The 19722-nt window shown below is 53.0% G+C and overlaps 2 protein-coding genes across 4 annotated transcripts; both read right to left on the bottom strand.

Moving 5' to 3' along the window:
* Nucleotides 1–191: 191 nt before the first annotated feature.
* kcns3a (potassium voltage-gated channel, delayed-rectifier, subfamily S, member 3a) lies at nt 192–1976 on the bottom strand (the record flags this gene model as incomplete). Its single annotated transcript, XM_048974414.1, is given in 4 exon segments — nt 192–692; nt 695–1100; nt 1102–1199; nt 1202–1976. Coding segments are annotated over 4 exon segments (1623 nt in total), but the record flags the coding sequence as incomplete, so codon positions are not given.
* wdr35 (WD repeat domain 35) lies at nt 1841–19129 on the bottom strand. Of its 3 annotated transcripts, none has more exons than XM_048974413.1 (28): nt 18848–19129; nt 18483–18600; nt 18174–18245; nt 17991–18083; nt 17525–17653; nt 17174–17307; nt 16924–17089; nt 16599–16744; nt 15954–16079; nt 15119–15304; nt 14804–14836; nt 14464–14524; nt 13520–13664; nt 13373–13433; nt 13042–13095; nt 12697–12806; nt 12365–12587; nt 11863–11943; nt 11574–11710; nt 10203–10406; nt 9975–10121; nt 9759–9891; nt 9563–9673; nt 8201–8365; nt 7928–8068; nt 7599–7752; nt 5981–6221; nt 1841–1980 (listed from the first exon to the last, which is right to left on the bottom strand). In XM_048974413.1, the coding sequence occupies exons 1-28, from the start codon at nt 18869–18871 to the stop codon at nt 1977–1979; spliced, it is 3399 nt and encodes a 1132-aa protein (XP_048830370.1). In that variant the 5' UTR covers nt 18872–19129; the 3' UTR covers nt 1841–1976. The 3 variants fall into 3 exon arrangements, with proteins under 3 accessions (XP_048830370.1, XP_048830368.1, XP_048830369.1); XM_048974411.1 differs by lacking the exon at nt 1841–1980 and adding an exon at nt 5086–5529; XM_048974412.1 differs by lacking the exons at nt 1841–1980; nt 14804–14836 and adding an exon at nt 5086–5529.
* Nucleotides 19130–19722: the final 593 nt, after the last annotated feature.

Raw genomic sequence — 19722 nt, 5'->3', positions numbered from 1 at the left:
ACAATCACAGTTGCAAAGTGCTCTACAAAATTCAAAATGCCAATATTATCGACTGAGAAATGCGGGAACGAGACCGGCCGGGTTGCATTAAGCAGGAGCGACAGACCCCGACCTTGATCCCCCCCCCCCACATAGGAGCCAGGATGCCGTACGGTGTTAGTGTCGTCGTAATGAAGAGACAGTCACCGTGATCAGTGTGTCACACTTTATTGGATCGGTGTTTCCATACCGAGTCCTGGCAGTCACATGCAGTCCCGTCTATCACACACAGCGTCTTTAGATATACGTCATGCCGCTTCAAACGGCTCAGTGTCTCCGTTACGTTAACGCTCTATTATCGGAATCCTGTTACCGGCACGGGTGCGGCCCGTTCACCCTCACGCCTGCCCGCTTATCCTCGGACAAACACGCACTCCCCATTATAATCTCTTTTAGCTGGAGGGGCTCCCGAGTGGTGGCTGGAGAATCCTGATCTATTCCGGGTCTCCAGATTCGGAAGCGTCCGTGTCGTCGTCTCTGCCGGTCCCGCTGTCTCGTGAGGAGACGCTGCTCAGGAATGAGCGTGTCTCCCGCCCGAACGAGTCCGGACGTTGAAGTACGAAGGTCGGGATGTGGCCCTTCGACCTGGCTGTTCTCCTGACCCATGCACTTCTGCCTCTGGTAGTACTTGGAGAACTTGTTGAAGATGACGTGATGGGCAGGGCCACCACCAGCAGGCCACAGATGATGCACACTGTCGCAATCATCTTGCCGCCGAGGCTCACGGGGTAGGTGTCCCCGTAGCCGACCGTAGTCATGCTGATGGTCGCCCACCACCAACCCACGGGGATGCTGTGCAGCTCTGACTCCTCCTCCTCCTTCTCTACGAAGTAGATGAGGACGGAGAAGATCGAGATGCCCACAGAGAGGAAGAGCACAAGCAGGCCCACCTCGTGGTAGCTGTGCCTGAGGGTAGCGCCGAGGGAGCGCAGGCCCACCGAGTGCCTGGCCAACTTGAGGATGCGAAAGATGCGCATGAGCCTCAGGACCTGCACCACCTTGCCGACATTCTCCAGGTCCTGATTCTCCTCGCTTTCCTCATCCGCCGAGTCAAACGCCAGCGGTGGCGTAGAAGGGCACGATGGACACAAAGTCGATGATGTTGAGGGGACTGCTCAGAAACTTACACAGACGAGGTGTCACCAGCAGCCGCACAAGGACTCCACCGAGAAGCAGAGGACACAGACGATCTCAAAGACCTCCAGCACGGGATCCTCCACCGCCTTCTCGTTGGCGTCGAATCGCTGGAACTCGGGCATGCTGTGGACGCACATGGCTATGATGGAGGTGACGACTACGCATAGGGAGGCCACGGCGAGCAGCTTAGCCGAGCGTGAATAGCCGGGGTTCTCCAGCCGCAGCCAGATGCTCTTCCTGACCTCGGAGCACCAGGAGCCCTCAAACTTCTCAAGGTCTTTATCCGTGAGGGAGAGCTCCTCGAAGGAGGAGTCGAGGCTATGCTGCTGCTCGTCGCTCCTACGCTCCCAGTCGTTCTCCTCGGCGTACTCCTTCTGCTCGTGGAAGCGATTGCTGCAGCAGGAGTCCAGATGGAGCTCCTTGATGCCCCAGTACTCGATCTCCTGGCTGAAGGAGAGGACGCAGAGCTCCTCCATCAGATGCATCTTCCCGGTGTGGTAGAAGTTGAGCACGTAGAGGAAAAAGCGCGGGTTCCGGTCGAAGTAGTACTCCTTCTCGGCCACGTTGTAGTCGTCGCAGAGCTCCAGGATGGCCTCCTCGGAGCGGCAGGCTAGAAGGCGGCCCAGTCGGGTCTGGGGGAAGCGTAGCAGAGTGCTGGGGTCCACCTGCTGCTTGTAGCCCCCCACGTTAAGATTGACAAAGCCTGTCTGCTCGCCACGAGCGTGGAGGACCTGTCCCGTACACCATAGCGGGTCACACGGGGCAGCGGGACTCACGTTAAGGCACAGATTTCGGCTCCATCACCTGCAACAACAAAAGAAACCTTTTCCACTCGGGCTGACATCGGTCCAACACATTTGTTAAGGTCAAAATCCACGGGATGGGATCAAATACACTCGGGTTATGTCAGGATGTTGAGGAACTAGCCCACTTTTTAAAAATAGATTATCGAATAAAATATAACCTGCAACTCCCAAAAGCCCTGAACAAAACACAGCTGACACTAAAAGAAGCAACTGAATAACAGGAGCTCCGCTGTCAGGGCAGGTTCCACACCACAATGCATACAGCGATATATTTTCAAATGCCGACAAGCCCATCATGGTACTTATATATATATATATATATATATATATATATATATCACACATACATACATACATATAAACATATATATATATATATATATACATACATATAAACAAAACAGCTGAAATCGCACTTCGAAATAAATCCGGAATAAAGAGCATTTCCCAGGATACTCTATAAATTTACGCTTTTCGGTCAAAGCGGGATATGTGCATAGCAGTAGAGCCAGCTTCCCTACAATGTCAAAAATTACATTCACCAGACATAAAACCTTTCCACAGTGTCACTTCAACTTGTAGACACATACGAATAACTGAACGATCTCACTCATAAGTATATCTATATACTGCTGTGGTAATAGAAGAAAATACCAAATAAGTCTCGGCATTCGCGAGTCGACGTACTGAATTAGCGGCATATCGCTTCCAGTACAAGTCCAAGAGGACTTAGGGTTTCGCTGAAAAATGCAAGGTAAAGGTAGAAACATCGGGTCCGCCGTCAACTTGGTTATATTACCCCGCAGACCAACCCAGCGCAGTCCGGCGTCGCCCCGCAGCTCACCGTCGGCACGCAGCACGCCGTCAAGCATCTTCGCTAACTTTTCCAGGGGAGATGTGCCGCTCTCCGCGTGTCCCGCAGCGAACTGGCGACCGCGAGCTAGGCGCGCGCCGCATCGGCGCTCACGAGGATGCCCGACTGCGCCAGCTGTCCGTGGCCATTGGCTCGCGCGCTCCTACACCGCGGAGTGAACGCGCGTGCTGAGAGCGCGCGCTCAGAGTGCACTCAGGCTGCAGATGAAGGGAGCGCGAGGCATGTGGAGCCCCCGGGCGCTGCTAGCCGGTGGGTCCAATCCCGAAGCGCCCTTGGTATACTGCACTTGGCATGTTTCCGGCTGGGTTAGCTCCCGCTGAGGTATGCTCCAAGTTAGATCTGCCCCGAAACTTGGAGATACTGTTAACTTCGCGTATTACCTAGTTGCCTATCTGCGCAAATATAAAGACTAGGTGCAACATGGTTTTAAGAGTAACCGGGTGGTCTGCATACGTCAACATAGTTCAAATGCTTGAAATGTACGTATGAGCGATACACTGATTTTCTTTCCGATACTTTACCAAGGTCAGTATTCTTGATAGCCCCCTTATGGGAAGCTGACTGGTAGTAGTTCTCTCTGTCCTGCTTCCTATAATAAACATATAAATTACCATGTATATTTCAATAGCCTGCACATCCTGAGAAGCCACACCGCCACTCTCCAGTTTCATTACTTAAAATATAATCCCTCCTAACAACATTAGGGAGGATAAAAAGGGAGAAATAACCCAAATTATTATTCTAGTTTGCGTTTTCAAAAGGTTTTTTTTTCCCACAAATTTTAGGACAAGTTACATACACTTATTTCTGCTGAAAAGTTGTACAGTGCATGCTTTCATAAAACATTATTTTTTTTAATGACAAAAGTCCGTGCACACGACTCGTATATCAAAACTAAAAGGGAAAACGGGAAAAGTAATAAATATACTTGAGGAAAACAAAAAAAAAAAAAACAAAAAAAGAAACAAATGTGCAAGATCCGCTGGAAATTCTGCAGTGACAGACTTGGACGCACTACAGCAGGATGCAAGTGCTGCACTTAGAGCGCGTCTATAGCTGCTCTCCAGTAATTCAGGGCGAAGAGGGCTGCAAATCATCGCTTGCATGACACGCTCACCATCAATCTACCCGCTTTGGTTTCCAAACCACCCCCCTCTCCCAAAAAAAAAAAAAAAAAAACAGGAAAACTACAAGATCTACTTTGCCTTCTGCAAGCATAGACAAATCACATGCTGTTGTCGTTGCTGCAGTGCGTTTGTTGTCTCACACAGTTTCTCGTGGATTAAAGGCACACCCCACCGCGGCAATAAAAGTTCTGACTGATATTGGTTTAATGCTAAATTTAATGGCATACTAGGATTATCGTTTCAAAGCAATTAACCTTTTACGAATGAGTAATTTTCTAAAGGCCTATAACATGATTTAATCACATTCTTTCCGGTTAAAAAGGTCTCACTAAACTACATTTTCATTCAGAGTATTAGTTTTGGAATGGCTGCTATTATAATTTTTAAAAACTAGAACAAATTTCAACGCGATCAGAATAACTTCGAGACTATATTCCTGGAATTGGGTCTTTAACTTTTTATGTTATTAGTGGTTTCCTCGCGCCGCTATTGGCACGTTCAAGATTCTTAGTGGAGATAGAAAAAGAGTTATCAAAAGCAGTTCATTAAAAAAAAATACTATGAATCCAGATAACCATATTAAATGATGTAGTGTTTACTGTGCGCCTCTGCGGGTGACCTTCCATGTCGGCCGTTGATTGGCTTAAACAGCAGCGCCATCTAGAGGAACAGTGCCATAATTTCAAAAGAAAACTCAAAGCGCTCCGGTTCGTCCTGGTTCGATACACATGTGGTGCATTTCATTACACGACTGAATCTATTCATTTTCCAAATGAGATACATAATACTCTTCTGTCTCTAGTATCGACTGCAGTCTTGAGAGAGCGTGTGCTTTTATAATGGGAATGGATTATATGGGTAACTTAGCCGACGCCTTGCTGCTAAATTGCCAGCGTCAATACGGCAGAAAGCACAGATCAGCTTAATTCGATTGCTCTGTGTATCGCGTAGCTACCAGCAGACGGCACACTAATGCAGACGGCGGCGTCCTAGTTGGAGATGTCTATTTCTTGCAGGGTTTCCGTTTCCACACACAGGTCTGGGCGTTTTACCCAAGCGATCCTACTTGTGTCCCATATTCAAAACAGTAATTCACATAAGATACATATGTACACGCACAATTTATTTTTCTATTTTATGACAACTGATATGTCCGATGTAAGATTTCACTCTCCGATCTCAGCTTTTTATCTGATAACAGGTTTTATACAGTATCACAGGAATCACAAGCAGAGGGAGCGAATGCTTACAGGTGAACTGCAGTCTGACACACGGCAGCTGGTAAGTGTTGAGAATGCCCAGAGACCAGCGCAGAAGCCCCCCCCCCCATCTGTCCTAGTGCTCACGTGACATGTTACACTGCCACCTGCTGGGCAGGTAGAGTTGTTTTGCTGTCTATCACACGGCACTGTGGCACAGCGGGCAGAAGGCATGGCGGCTGACTTCCTGCTCCAGGGCGCAGTGCTTGCAAACACTGCACATCCAGAACTGGTACTCAGAGATGGACCGGCCTGTCACGATGCAGGTGGGCAGTTTCCCCTCGGCCCTGGGGAGAGCAGAACACCGCGACCCCCGTGAGAAGACCCAGGACTTATGGGAGCTATGACTGAACAGAGTCCCCCTACGTGGCGCACGAGTCGTGCCTGAACATTGCCAGTTATCTACGTCAAAAAGCAGGCTCTCTCCCTCCACAATCAGCAGCTACGGCAGAGGCGGAGACTGAGTCCTCTCTGACTGTGACTCTTTATGCTCAACTGGTTGGTTGAAACAAAATCTTGGTCTTGATTTGTATTCTCTGGACCTGAAATTTCCACTGCTGAGCTATGGTTGGACAATTTCCTCCTGGGATCGAGCAAGTGCATCTTAATCTTAACTGATTATGTACGCAGATCCAGAGCCAACAGTACTATTGCTACGACCACACGTGCTGGAGCCCTTTGCTGATTGGCTATGCACGAGGTCATTCCTAAGCGGCCACGGGTCGGAGCTGCTCTCACCTCTCGGGCGCGCTGTCCAGCTCGGACTTTCTGTTGTCCTTGGGGCTGTATTTGGTGAAGATCTCCAGGGCCAGGTCTTCGTACATCTGCCTCTGCTCCGGCCTCAGGCTCTCCAGGGACTCGAGCCTGATGAAGGCCCGTGAGCAGGTTCCGAAGGCTCGGTTGGCAGACGAGCAGATGGCCAAGAGTGAGTAGATCTCCACAGCAGGGATGATGTCCTCGTAGTCGCGGAGGTGCAAAGCTAGAGGGCAGTTACCGTACATGTTACTTCTTGTTTGCTTTCATAAGATCACATCATTCCGTAGCCGAGTAAATTACATTCGTTTGTGCGCTTTCCTATTGTCAAAGTGTGAGATTTATGAGTCATAAACCAGAGCCGATGAACATTTATGGGTCTGGTTAGGCAAATGAAGTCATGTGAAATATCGCCATCGGTCCCCAGAGCTTATCGCTGGATTTCTGGATCCTAAGAGGGAATTTTCAAACAAGTCGTCTTCTGGTTCTGGTGAAGCTCAATGAGGTGTGTTTTTGAGGAGGACTTGGACGCAGAGCACAGTACTGACCGGATGGCAACGGTGTGTTTCCCCAGTGAGAAGTCGGTGTTTGGCCCGGCGATAAACGGTAGCATGACAACCCCACCAGCAGGGAGCTTAGCGCAGTACACAGGCTTTGTGCCCTGATCTAATTTGGTGCGTCCTGATCTGGGCTGTATGTCGTGGCGTATGACGCGCACACGGGTGGCCCATCGGCGAGCCGGGACCATCCCACCTCTTACAGCAGAAAGAGCCCAGCGTGATTCTGTTTACCCTCCAGACCCAGGTGATTTACTGCCAGGCCTCTATAAACACAAGACATTTTTCACGGGAGAGGTCGGGTATGGAACGTGGAAACACGTGCGGATGCTTATTTCAGCGAGGGTGGGGGCAGGTCTCTGCCAGGCCATGGATGGCTCACTGTTTATCTGTTGAGAAAGTCCAGGCCGCCGTCAGACGGCCCCACGCTTTGCTCTCTTTATAACCCTTTATAGCCCTTTATAGCCCTGCTTCTTCAGCACACACACTAACCAGTGTCCTGCTACGGGTCGAATTAAAGACCCACTGCACTGCCACATTCACAGTGTGGACGCCGTTTCAAACACATCAAACGCTGACCCCACTGCCCTCCCTCTCCGACCCCTGGGGTCAAACAAGGGGCCCTGTGAAGTCACCCCAGGAGGGTCAGGTCATCGCTCTGGGCTCTGGTTCAGCCTGACCTGACCACCTCCATCTATGCGATCTGCTCCCCCGCGGGATGGGAAAGAACATCTGCAGTCTCTGGCCCTTCAGAGCATGATGTTCTACACACTGAACCTTGAGGACAAAGGGAGTGAAGTGACCCCCCCCCCCATGTTCTTTACACTGTGCATGGGGAGCAGCTCACTGCACCCAGCTCCCCGCACCACACAATGACACTGTATTGGAATTATGTCCCCTACTGGCTCACTGGCACAGCAAACCAGTCCGCATCCCTGAAGTGGGCCATTTCAAAACCATAAGACTGCTGAAATGGCCATGGAGTGCAGAGAGTGTCCCCACCCAGGTGAAGGGGGCTACACCCACCCAGACAGAGGGGGCTGTACCTGTCCTCATGGCCGCCTCCACGTAGCCCTCGTACAGCTGCCTCTGTGCCAGCAGGAAGAAGTGGTAGGCCTCAGCTCCGCGCCAGGCGCTGTCCACAACACGGCTGTCCGACGAGGCGTCCTCTTCCAGCAGACCGGCCAGAGCGGACGTGGCCTGAGGGGGGGCACCGTGCAAACCACATGAACACCAGGCCTGGGGAGCTGCGAGGAGCTGAAACGGCCACCTGACACCTCTGAGTGCTGCTGTTTCACCAGACGATGTTTCCGGTGAGTGTCAGTATTGGGGTGTGTGAGTTTGTGATGCGTGCGCTGGCCAGAAGGGGACCGACCTCGGACTTGCGGCCGTGGGCGCGATCGTGCTGCGAGGCCTTCATCTGGCCGTGGTAATCCTCCACGAGCAGAGCTGCCAGCACGTACAGCTTCTTCACCCTCAGGGGCTTGGTCCTCCTCTTGGCCTCGTCATCGGCAATCTGGGGCGCGATCGCGTGGCCCGGTTAAGCGCGTGTGCGGTCAAGGCCCCTCGCTCTACACACCACACCACCTTCCAGTCTTAATGGAGCCCATTTGCATAAAAGCCTAAAAGCCCATTTACGGCCTGTCACCTTGAACGTGAGCTTGGCCGCCTCCAGGAAGTGCCGTGCCTTACGGTACAGCTCCACCGCCTCCAGCGTCTTGTTCTTCTCCAGCAAGTGCGAGGCGTACTTGGCCAAGAGCGAGCCGATCTCCTTCATGCTGTGATCCTTGGCCAGCTCCACAGCCTTGTTCCACTGCAAGACAGCGAGGACACGTGAGCGCTGGAGACGCGAGGCCACAGGTGTAAATGACCGTATTAATATTTCGTTTATTACATTTATTGGTTACAAATGTTATTCCTTGTTTAACTGTATAAGACGAGTGATGCCTTTTATTGTGAAAGAACTGCTTTTATTTTGAAGGAACATAGAGCAACAAGCTGCCGTAACCAGTGTTGCAAACCGCACAGTAGCGGGAAAACTTCATGGAAGTAGAAGCAAGGTGTGTTCCGTGAAAAAGGAATAGTTATATTACGATTCATTAAGGTTAATTTCTTAAATACCAGTGATGGTTTTAGCTCCTGGTTGATGAGGAACAAGGTGGGTTTTGAAGGTTGATTTGTAAATGTATATATGTTTAATATTTCTGTTGTAAGGTGTTTTGCCGAGTAAAATGGACTCCGTTTTTGCTCACTACAAGGTGCTAAAGAGCACGGATAAATTAAGCGTGTTAAAGGGTTATAATTTACAAGCTGCTTTGTTTTATTTGTCATGTAAGGTCACGGACAATTTGATAATGATTTACTTTAGTTTATTTCGTGATTCAAAGGTGTTTAAAAGCATTGTTAAAATGGTTTAATTGAATATACGTGTAAAAGATAATCTATGTAGAAAACGTTAACAAAAGGATATTAGAACTTAAAGGAAAGATAATTCATTTATGTTTTGGAATAAGGAAAGGTGTTAAAGGTAACTTGCTGTCTGAGCTACTAATAGTGATTATTTTCTGTACACTTTATAGCTCTTACGGTGAGTTCACAAGGCAAGGTTAAATAAAGGATTGTGAACCATCAGTTTGAGAGACCATCATTTCAACCGGGGACGCTACACGCGGGCCTGGACACACTCGACGGGATCGGCGGTGCCGGGTGCGAGTCAGGCGGGCACTGCGGGGGCCACTGCCTCTGACCACCTGCGGCTACGTGGCTGACTGGGGAAAAGACGCCAAGTTAGCGCCGTAATCAGACACCAGGGTGCAGACACGCCCGTTTCCTGTGTGAGACTCCATTATCGCCACGAGGATCTTGGGCAGCGGGAGGGTAATTACCACGCTGTTATTTCTGTAACGAGGCAGTATGACTCAGTATGACGCAGAGAGGAGGTGGCCGATCCCACCCCTGACCGACTCCTGCCGACTCCCCGCCCCGGTCCCATGCGCACGCCGGGCCTCACCTGGTTCAGGTGCACGCAGGCATCCACTGCGGCCTTGGGCTGACTGTACCTCAGGTACGCACCAACCGCCTGATCGCACATGCCCACCGCGACAAACATCTGCCCGATCTCCTACGGTGGAGGCCAGAAGACACGTTCAGATGTCACGTGACCCTTCCCATCGCGCTCCAGGCTCCGCCCTCCCGGGGGCTCTCACCGGCAGCAGCTTGTGGTTCTCTGGCAGTGAGCTGGCCAGCCTCTCCAGGCCCTCGTAGTCCTCCAGCATGTAGTAGCACTCGGCCAGACGCTCCTGGTTGCGGCCCTGGAGGTAGTACTGCACGGCGTTCAGCCTAAAATGAGGAACACGGCTCAGGGCTCATGAGACTGACTACCAATCGGTCCGGATTCCTTAGCACCACCTGCACATCGTTACCATTTTTGTCGGTCCGCAAAGTAATCCCCGATGGCGTTGTAGGCCTGGTCCAGCAGCGCGTCGTCACTGTCCCCCGAGCCAGACTTGAGCAGCTGCAGAACCCGGAACCAGTCGCCCAGCTTGATCCGCAGGCTGATGGCCAGGTCCCTAGGTGGGGGACGGAGTTGGGGTCAGGGGCGGCTGGCAGGGACCTGGCTGCGTGCAGGACCGCAGACGCCGACGCCTCACCTGCGGTCCATGTCCAGGTACATGCGCTCGGCTTCCTCAAAGCGGCCGAAATAGGCGGCCACTTCGGCCTGCTTCATGGCCTCGCTGTGCAGATGGCCCAGCCGCTTGACCAACTCGATGCCCTGGTAGTCCCCACAGCGCACAAAGGCCTGCTCGGCGGTGGCCAGGTCCAGCTTCTGCAGGCCCGCCTCGGCCAACAGGCGCCTGTGTGACGGACACCGGGGGGCACTGCTGAGAAGACCGACCTGCTGCCTCAGGTCTGTGCAGCGAGTTTGGGGCGACTGCACTGCTGTTCAGCTGTGGCCCTTGCACAGGCCGCATACAGACCACAGGCTTTACACACAGCCCTCACTCTCATACACGGGACACGCACCCCGCCCGCAGGCAGCCCTCACACGGGACACGCACCCCGCCCGCAGGCAGCCCTCACACGGGACACGCACCCCGCCCGCAGGCAGCCCTCACACGGGACACGCACCCCGCCCGCAGGCAGCCCTCACACGGGACACGCACCCCGCCCGCAGGCAGCCCTCACACGGGACACGCACCCCGCCCGCAGGCAGCCCTCACACGGGACACGCACCCCGCCCGCAGGCAGCCCTCACACGGGACACGCACCCCGCCCGCAGGCAGCCCTCACACGGGACACGCACCCCGCCCGCAGGCAGCCCTCACACGGGACACGCACCCCGCCCGCAGGCAGCCCTCACACGGGACACGCACCCCGCCCGCAGGCAGCCCTCACACGGGACACGCACCCAGCCCGCAGGCAGCCCTCACACGGGACACGCACCCCGCCCGCAGGCAGCCCTCACACGGGACACGCACCCCGCCCGCAGGCAGCCCTCACACGGGACACGCACCCCGCCCGCAGGCAGCCCTCACACGGGACACGCACCCAGCCCGCAGGCAGCCCTCACACGGGACACGCACCCCGCCTGCAGGCAGCGCTCACATGGGACGCGCACTCTGACATACACTGTCATTTCAGGGGCATTAACGCCCTCCTCCTTGCTGAGGTTTAACAGCGCTCCCCCAGGCTCATGGACAGTCCCTTAATGGGAAGGGAGGGGTTGAGAGAGAGTGTGGACTGAGCTCTGCTCCAAATTCCACTATCGGCTGTGAGAAGTGACAAGGGGGGCTCAAATGGACTGGCTAGACAGCCACACACACGCATGCACCCAGCATAACCCCCCTGCGGTGGGTCTGGGTCCTCCACAGAGAGCTGGTGCAGAGGCAGGCTTAGGGATGAATGGCTCCCATTGTCCATTCATCTCCGAGACCGCCGATGATGGCTGAAACGCGGGCTTTGCTGACATCACGTCTCCCGCTGCACACTCGGAAAAGGCTCTCGCCTGGCAGGGTCATTACCAGAGTCGGGGGTGTGGGTTGTCCTCGATGAACTGCGAGGCATCCTCAATGCCCACCTTCTCCATCAGCGCCCGACTGTCCCTCAGTGAGCGGATCTCAAAGTTGATCAGGTAGTCCTTGTTCGGCCTCTCAGGGTCCTAAACGCAGTCACATGCAGTGCATGAGTGTGTGTCTGTGTGCGTATACCAGTGTGCATGTACGTGTGCGTCTGCGTGTGTGATGTGTGGATACCATAACAGCAGTCGCTCTTTAACAGCGAATAACACCCAGTCAGCAGAAGCTCCTCTACCTTCAGGATCTCATCCAACAGGACTGACTTTATCTCCAGGTCCTCAAAGCTGCAGATGTAGCCAGACGTCAGGATTGGCTCCTGAATACGTGACAAAGGGAGAATCGCAAACACAAACACACCGTTTGAGTTTCACCTCCCTGAAATGATATGCTGATTTTTAGAAACGTGTAACATGATGTATGTCAGCAACTGAGAGGCGTCGTGCTACATTTAAGAGCACGGCGTGAAGCATGTGCGTTCCAGTAGCGTGTCAGCGCACACAGGGAGGGCGTGTGCTTCCACATTAGCCGAGCGGATCTCCTGCCCGGATTCTCATCCCGAGGAGGACCCAGGGGAGAGCACCGGCTTTTCACCGGGATGCCAGGGCCTCCCACGTGGCTCTGGGGGTTTATTTTCAGAGTGCAGTGAGGGGTCTGCTGCCTAAAGACTGTGGGGCCCAGGGGAAAACAACTGGGGGGCGGGATGGGGGGAGCCTACGTGCCTGAGTCCACTGCCTCACCTCAGGGTCCAAGTTCCGGAAGACGTACATCCTGGTCTTCTCCATCATTGCGAACAGGTCGGGGTTGTCGCTCGCCCACTGCATGTCCCACACGTCCTTCCGCTCAAACTTCAGCGGGTCCCCCGCCGCCTGTGCCCCCCCAGGGCCGCCATCCCCCCCAGCCGCTCGGGGCTCCAGGTCAAAGAACGTTAGCACCCCCGCAATGTCGATGATGGCCAGCCGGCTGCAGGACATAAGAACCATGTGATGGGTAGGGCTGCGTCCCCTCATGATAAAGCGGACAATCACAGGTCGCAGTCACAGATGTGGCTAGTGCCAGGGTAGGGTTTCACCTGGAGTTGCAGTTGAGGGAGACCTGGTAGGCACGGTAACTGGGCGTGTACCTCTGCACCAGGCTGACGCCAGGCAGGCTGTACCTCTGGATGGTGCCGGACTCCCGGGCCTGACCACAAAGACTCTCATCAGCGGGGAAAGTCACAGTAAGCTCATTTAGGGACTTGTAGTTTATAATTGGTGTCATATGAAGGGTGTAGGTGACAACTGCTGTTATTAGCAGTTAGTGGGGGAATTAAGGGGCCAGCTCGGGGTCATACCACAATAAAAGTCAACTCAGAGACGTACCGCAACAAGAGCCAGTTCAGGGTCGAACCGCAATAAGAGTCAGCTGGGGTACATACCAAAATAAGAGTCTTATCTGTCGCTGTCATGCAGCAGATGGGATCTCTGGTCGTCTGAGGAAAAAAAAAGGACATGCACCTCTGCGGCAGACGGCCAACTATAAACTGCAGTGCATGAAGAGAGCATCTCAGCAGGGTTTTCAGAGTCAGATCAGAATTGTCCTCCACCCGTGATTAAAAACAACCACCCAGGAAAGAGCGAGCAGCCCTAATAACTATGTGCAAAGCAGGGAGGCGGTCTCCCACTCGCTGACTCAGACGGGACCCGGTGTTTATCATCGTCAGCAAACACTTGGGGAAATAAGAGGAGGGGGAGAAGAGGGGCACTCACAGCGGCAGCCTTAGAGAAGTCCAGCGAGCCGCCAGCCGCGTTATCGTCGATGTGATACACCCTGCAGGGACGACAGGGGGTGAGAGACCCGAACGTGACACCACAGGGTAACAGAACCTTCTGGGCAGCGGCGCCCCCGAGCCTTACCTCTCCCTGCCCTCCTTCCTGGTCCGGGTGACCTGATTAATCTCCAGGGCGGTCAGCTTCTTCGCCACACGGTACTGCCAGACGTAGAACGCTTCTCTTGAGGCGGCGATGACGTGGGTCTTCGTCATGGATACAAACAGCGGCTCTGAGGAAGGTCCGTCAGGGACGGTTAACTCCGCAGGAGTCAGACATGCTGTGTGTTTAGTCTGAGAAAGATTCATGACCCAATGCTGTTCCCATGGAAGGGGCCTCCCAGGTTCCCCACCATCTGTGTCTGCTTCTGCCTCAGCTGCAAACGAGGCTGAACATTCACTCATACCCTCTCCGACTGTTGTCACCTGACTCTTTATTTCAGTTCTTTCCCTGTTTTTGTGTTATTCTGTCCTAATGATTTTGTAACGTATCACAACACACCCATGTAATGTGCCTTGGGGTGACTTTCTTGGGGTGAAAGGAGGTACGTGAAAATAAAGTCAACTGAACTGAACAGAACAACCTACTGCGTTCGCAGTGCGGCCATCTTCCGAAGGCAAGCAGAACGTTAACAATACGACTAAACGCTGCCATCGGCGTACTCTGCGGCTCTGTGCAACTTCACCGTGTGCCTTTTTTGTGCCTTTGGACGTCCACACCTTCTGGTACTTTCCGCCGCACTGGCGGCCACTGGCACAGCTTCCCAAGAGAGAGAGGAATTTTGCGGCATGCCTGGGGAGGCGGGACCCTTTGCCGAGAAGCTGTGAAAAGTCGGCTGTGGCGGCGTTAGACTCCGCCAAACTCCGCCGGCCCTTTGAGGATGACGAGTGCAGACGGAAATGCTGTGGGGGGGGGGGGGGCCTTTCGGCATATCAGCGAGGACCCCGGGGATGATGGAGCCAAGCAACAAACATGTCACACCAGACTGAGAGCACCCCAACGGAGAACACGGAGCAGGGGTGACTACTCACCGACGTCGATGTGTTTGGAGTCCAATGGGGTCCCGATCGAGTTACAGAGGACCAGCACGAACTGGAAAAGCAGAGAGCGCAGCAGGGGCTGTAACAGGAAGCTGAGGGTACAGATTACATCACCACCGGCACAGACACACCGCATGCCTCACGCCAGCCCGGTCCTGGAGGCCAAAAACTGGCAACCGCGTTAGCCAACATCCTTCTGCTAAACAAAGGCTGAACGCGAGGGCAGCGGAAAGACGCCCCCCAGCATCGCGACCCTCCAGGAACGGGATTACGGCGAACGCGAGGCGGCACAGTGGACACCGCGGGGGGTGGGGGCGCGGGGGGGGCGTACCATGGCGCTTGCCGATTCTGGCTCCGCATCCTCCTGGCCGCCGCGAGCGTGGCAGACAGAGACACGTGTCAAGGGGGGGGGGCATTAGTTTGCATTTATATTTAGCAGACATGCATTATTCGGAAGACAGGCTCACACAGTAAATGGGGGTTAGGGGTCACATGCCGACCGACACTGATTTGAACACAGCACCTTCACCAGCAGAGAATTGATTAGAACATTCGTTTAACTTTCTCTCTTGGTTCTGAGGTTGCTAGTGGTCTAAAGACAAACACTACTGAGGCTGGGGGCTGATGGGGGGGGGGGGTCACATACCTGAGGGTGAGAGTCGTCTGCCTTGGTGGCCAGGATGCAAAAGTCCCCACAAGTGCTGATGGACAGCAGGCTTTTGACATACTTCACATACTTCTCGTTGTTCTTGGTGTCCCAGAAGACCACACAGTACTCCAGGCGGTCAGGCCGGGTGTAGGCGTACACCACTGTGTTGGAGCAGTAACCCCACTGTCCACCAGACAGTGCGAAGGGAGGAAGAGGAGGAGGAAGGCATGAGTGCACAAGAAACCCTCTTCCTGAGTGAAACCTTCTGCGGGCTGCTAATGTTCAGAAGCCCAAAAAGGGTTTGCAGAACCATGTCTGCAAGGGGCCCCCTGCCCACTGCACTTGATTAGACCCGGAAAGAGAAGAGCCAGACCAGCGAAATGCGAATCATGAAACGCGAAGAGTTATTTTCTGCGACGTGACGGCTGCTCGGTGTCAGCATGGAGGCCTGTCCTCGTGCTGGGCCATTAGCAAGCCGGACGTCGCATGGTCAGCAAGCGAGATGGTTGCCAGGCTGAACTGAAGAGCCCTCAGCGTCAGCATCACGGGGATCGTACTGGCCAGGAGAGCAGAAAATTCTGAGGACGTCATCTAAACCCAGAACCCTCCCCCCAAAGCCCCGACACCCCCGCGACTGGCGGGTTTGGATGAGTAAAAATTGGCCGTCGGGTTAAGATTGTATTTTCTTCTGTTTTGACGCGTTTCAGCAAGTAGCATGACCCCTAGAGGGTGAGAGCCGAGGACGGAGAAGTTCATACTTGCAACTATACATTTACACATAACCTGAACGCAATGTTAAGTGGCCGGAGCAACACTGATCACTTCGAATGACCTTGTAATCCGGCCTGATGTTGGCAAAGTAAATGAAGGAGTCCACAGCAAGGGCAATCCTCAGTCCTCCGCCTTCCCAGGATACCGCTGTGATCTGCTTCCCGGGAACCTTCAGAGTCCGCAGATGCTGCATAGGAAGCAAATGAGGGTGAGGAAGGGAGCCTGCAGCCTATCACTGGCATAACGGGGCATGGGGGTGGGGACGGGATCCCAGTACATTACAGGGCACAGGCTGAGGAACCCCCTGGATGGGGTGCCAACACATCACAGGGCACACAGCAGGGGTGCACCCTGGACAAGATGCCAGTCCATTACAGGGCCCGTGTGTCTCACACACACACACACACACACACACACACACACACACACACAAGTTAGCTAAACTACATGTGTCTGGACTGCAGGGAGAAGCCAGAGTACTTGGAGGAAACGCGCAGGACAGAGGGAACATGCAAGCTCCACAAACACGAAGCCAGCCCTGGAGGACTGAGCTGACATGCTACGGACTGAACCTCCAGGCAGCCCCACTGCCAAATCACCAGCCTGCATCACCATTACTAAGAGTGCTGGCCCATTTCCCATAATGCACCAGTACTCCAGCCTAGTATTCCCCGGATGCCCTTAGCAGAGACGCACTGCACCTCACCTCCCCAAAAGCAGTGTAGAACTGCACCACGTTGACGTCCTTATCCAGGGATGCCGCCCTCTGGCAGCCGGAGACAGCCAGTACGCTACCACACTGGTTCCACTGGATGCTGGCCACGGTCATGCCGGTGTCAATCAGCACGGGGTCTGGGCCACAGAAGGGCACAGTACCGCAGGCATATTCTGACTGGGCCAGTCTCACCCATGATGTCATTTCCCATTTATTCACCTTCAAACCAGCCAATCACAATCCAGGAGCATATATATGAAAACAACCAGCCACCAGTGCTAACATTATGGACGAGAGGCAAGCCCTGGGCACTCACTCTCGTCATTCTCATAGCGCATAATCTGGATGCGGCCATTGTCAAAGCAGACGGCGAGGCAGGGACAGTCGGGCTCCACGTAGCCCTCTGTCCCCGGATACCAGTGGATCCCGGCGATGCTGACGGCACCCGTGACATTAGCCAGGCAGCTGACGGTCATTTTCACCTGTGACACGAAACGCAAAGGGTCAGAGAGAGAGTGCCCCCCCTCAGAGACCGGGGATGCTGGCGCGGGAGTCAGGCCGCTTACGATGAAGTTGCCCTGGTTGTCATAGATGTGGATCTCGCCATTGGCCATCCCGAACAGGAGGATCTTGCTGTCAGGTGACCAGGCCACATGCGCCAGCTGAATACCTTTCAGTTCCTTCCCCCAAATCCGGTTACCTGTAATGCAAACCAGCAATCAACTGGCTCCCAAACTCTGATTGGTTGGTCCTGCCTACTCTAGTTGCATGGATGTACCTCCTCTACAGTCTGATTGGTTCTCTCCCCAAACCATTTTTCCTTCCGCCGAGAAATTTTGCACAAGTAAAACACCCAGGAGCTCACAACACCTATTCTCTGTTTCTCTCGCCTAAAGGGGGCGCCCTGGCAAGCTTACCATCGACCGACCCTACGATGACCGCCCCGTCCTCGTACACGATGCAGATCTTCTGCCCATCTGCATTCCAGCTCATACTCCTCACCACTGACTTGTTCCTGTTGTTGATCATCTCTTCATACCAGGAGCCTGGCAAGCCGAGCAGGGGGGTTATTAATCACTTAGATGGGTGCAGGACTGAAATTTTGGTTATTATTCACTTTTTGGTCAGATGCATTACTGAACATTTAGGTTAAATATCCTTAAAATTTGAAATTCGCCCTCAAAAAATGTTGGATCTGACATTAAAAGCGCAAAGCACTATCCTGTGTATTGCACTATAAATCCCGTGAAAACTGCCTTGTCACTCGCTGTCTGTATGTCACACCGTAGTCTTCAGGGAATATTATTTTGTGCCACTATTTTGTGCGATTGAACCGTAGTTAATATTGTTCACTTATATACCACACACCCAATCCCTCCACACCTTTGTACAGCATCCAGACGATGATGAGGCCGTTCTGGTCGCTTGTGGTCAGCTTCTGGTACTGCTCGTTCCATGTCACCACCTGAACTGCACCTGCAAGACGCGGGGAGTGAAAGCACCCTGAGTGCTCCGTGTAGCAAAGCAAGCCGGATTTAAGGTTATGAGATCGACACCAGGACTCACCACTGTGACCCTCCAGAGTCTGGTTCATGGAAAGGTTACTAGGTGCTGCAAGTCCTTTTAGTTTGGCGTCATCTGAACAATGAATCACATACCGACAAAAGCACAGGAAAGCTTTTGAGGAAAATCACCCTCAAAAGGGAAAACATTTACATTATATCACACTCACAAGCATTATACTATGAGATGCAGAGATCTTCCTTTTTGAGTAAACTCTACCAGCAGATCAAATTTATTTAGACAGAGCCACAGTGCTCCCCCCACATTCAAAATTCATTCCTGCCAGGTGACCTGGCCAGCAACCGCCATCACCTGTCTGTGAGTCCAGCCTGAGCACCTTGAGCAAACCGTCCTCCCCCCCGCAGGCAATGAAGCCCTGCTCCTTATTCCAGGACACGCATTTAAGCCGGACGTTGTTTGGAATGGCGATCTGCAAACGGAATAGATAACGAGTACGAACAATCAAAGACACTGCATTGTCTCTAAAGACCCATCACCAGAAATTGCAAATATACAACTGTTGGAAAGAAAGGGGTTAATGAGATTCGCATTACTTCGTGCACATGCAAGAGCCTGTCTGGTATCGATAAGCTGTTTGAGACTTTAGATTTAGTAAACCTCTTTAGAAACGCGTTATAAATTGTGCGTATAGGCTTTCGCGTTTGTTAAAATCTTACCTTTTTGCTAAGGTAAATAAACATCGCTGCTACTTTTTTGCAACAAACAAACACGTCCGGACAAGTTAGCTGGCGCAACTAGTGACTCCCCGGGGTACATGTGGTCATAGTTTTAATTTAAACATGAAAAATCATTTTGCTTTCTGTAAAACTGCCCTCCTATGCATTAAAAAGCACCGTCCATTAGCCTTGCACTAGCTAGCCGCTTCGAACGTACGCAGCGTTTTCTGAAAACATTTCTCGAATTCCCTGGTAACCGAAAACCGGAAGTAAAGTCCCACACTTCCGTTAGGAATACTGCGTGCCATGGAGTTCTGCTTAACGCAGCGTGTTTACGTCAACGCGAGTCTGAAGAGGATGGCGAGCACTTTTCATAAGAACATTCATTTTAAAATTACAATTCAGTCAGCGTTACTCTTAATTACATGTGTGACCTTTTAATATGATGCCATGTGATCAGCATTTATATATCATGATTAATACACACTGCGATGGGCTGGCCCCCTATCCTGGGTTGTTCCCTGCCTGGTGCCCATTGCTTCCGGGATAGGCTCCAGACCCCCCGCGCCCCAGTAGGATAAGCGGTTTGGACAATGGATGGATTAATACACACTGCGATGGGCTGGCCCCCCATCCAGGGTTGTTCCCTGCCTTGTGCCCATTGCTTCCGGGATAGGCTCCAGACCTCCCGGACCCAGTAGGATAAGCGGTTTGGAAAATGGATGGATGGATGGCTGGATTAATACACACTGCGATGGGCTGGCCCCCCATCCAGGGTTGTTCCCTGCCTTGTGCCCATTGCTTCCGGGATAGGCTCCGGACCCCCCGCGACCCAGTAGGATAAGCGGTTTGGAAAATGGATGGATGGATGGATT

The sequence above is a fragment of the Brienomyrus brachyistius genome, chromosome 14, assembly GCF_023856365.1.
Source record: "Brienomyrus brachyistius isolate T26 chromosome 14, BBRACH_0.4, whole genome shotgun sequence".
NCBI classification, from domain to species: domain Eukaryota; kingdom Metazoa; phylum Chordata; class Actinopteri; order Osteoglossiformes; family Mormyridae; genus Brienomyrus; species Brienomyrus brachyistius.
This window is presented reverse-complemented; position numbering and strand designations above follow the sequence as displayed.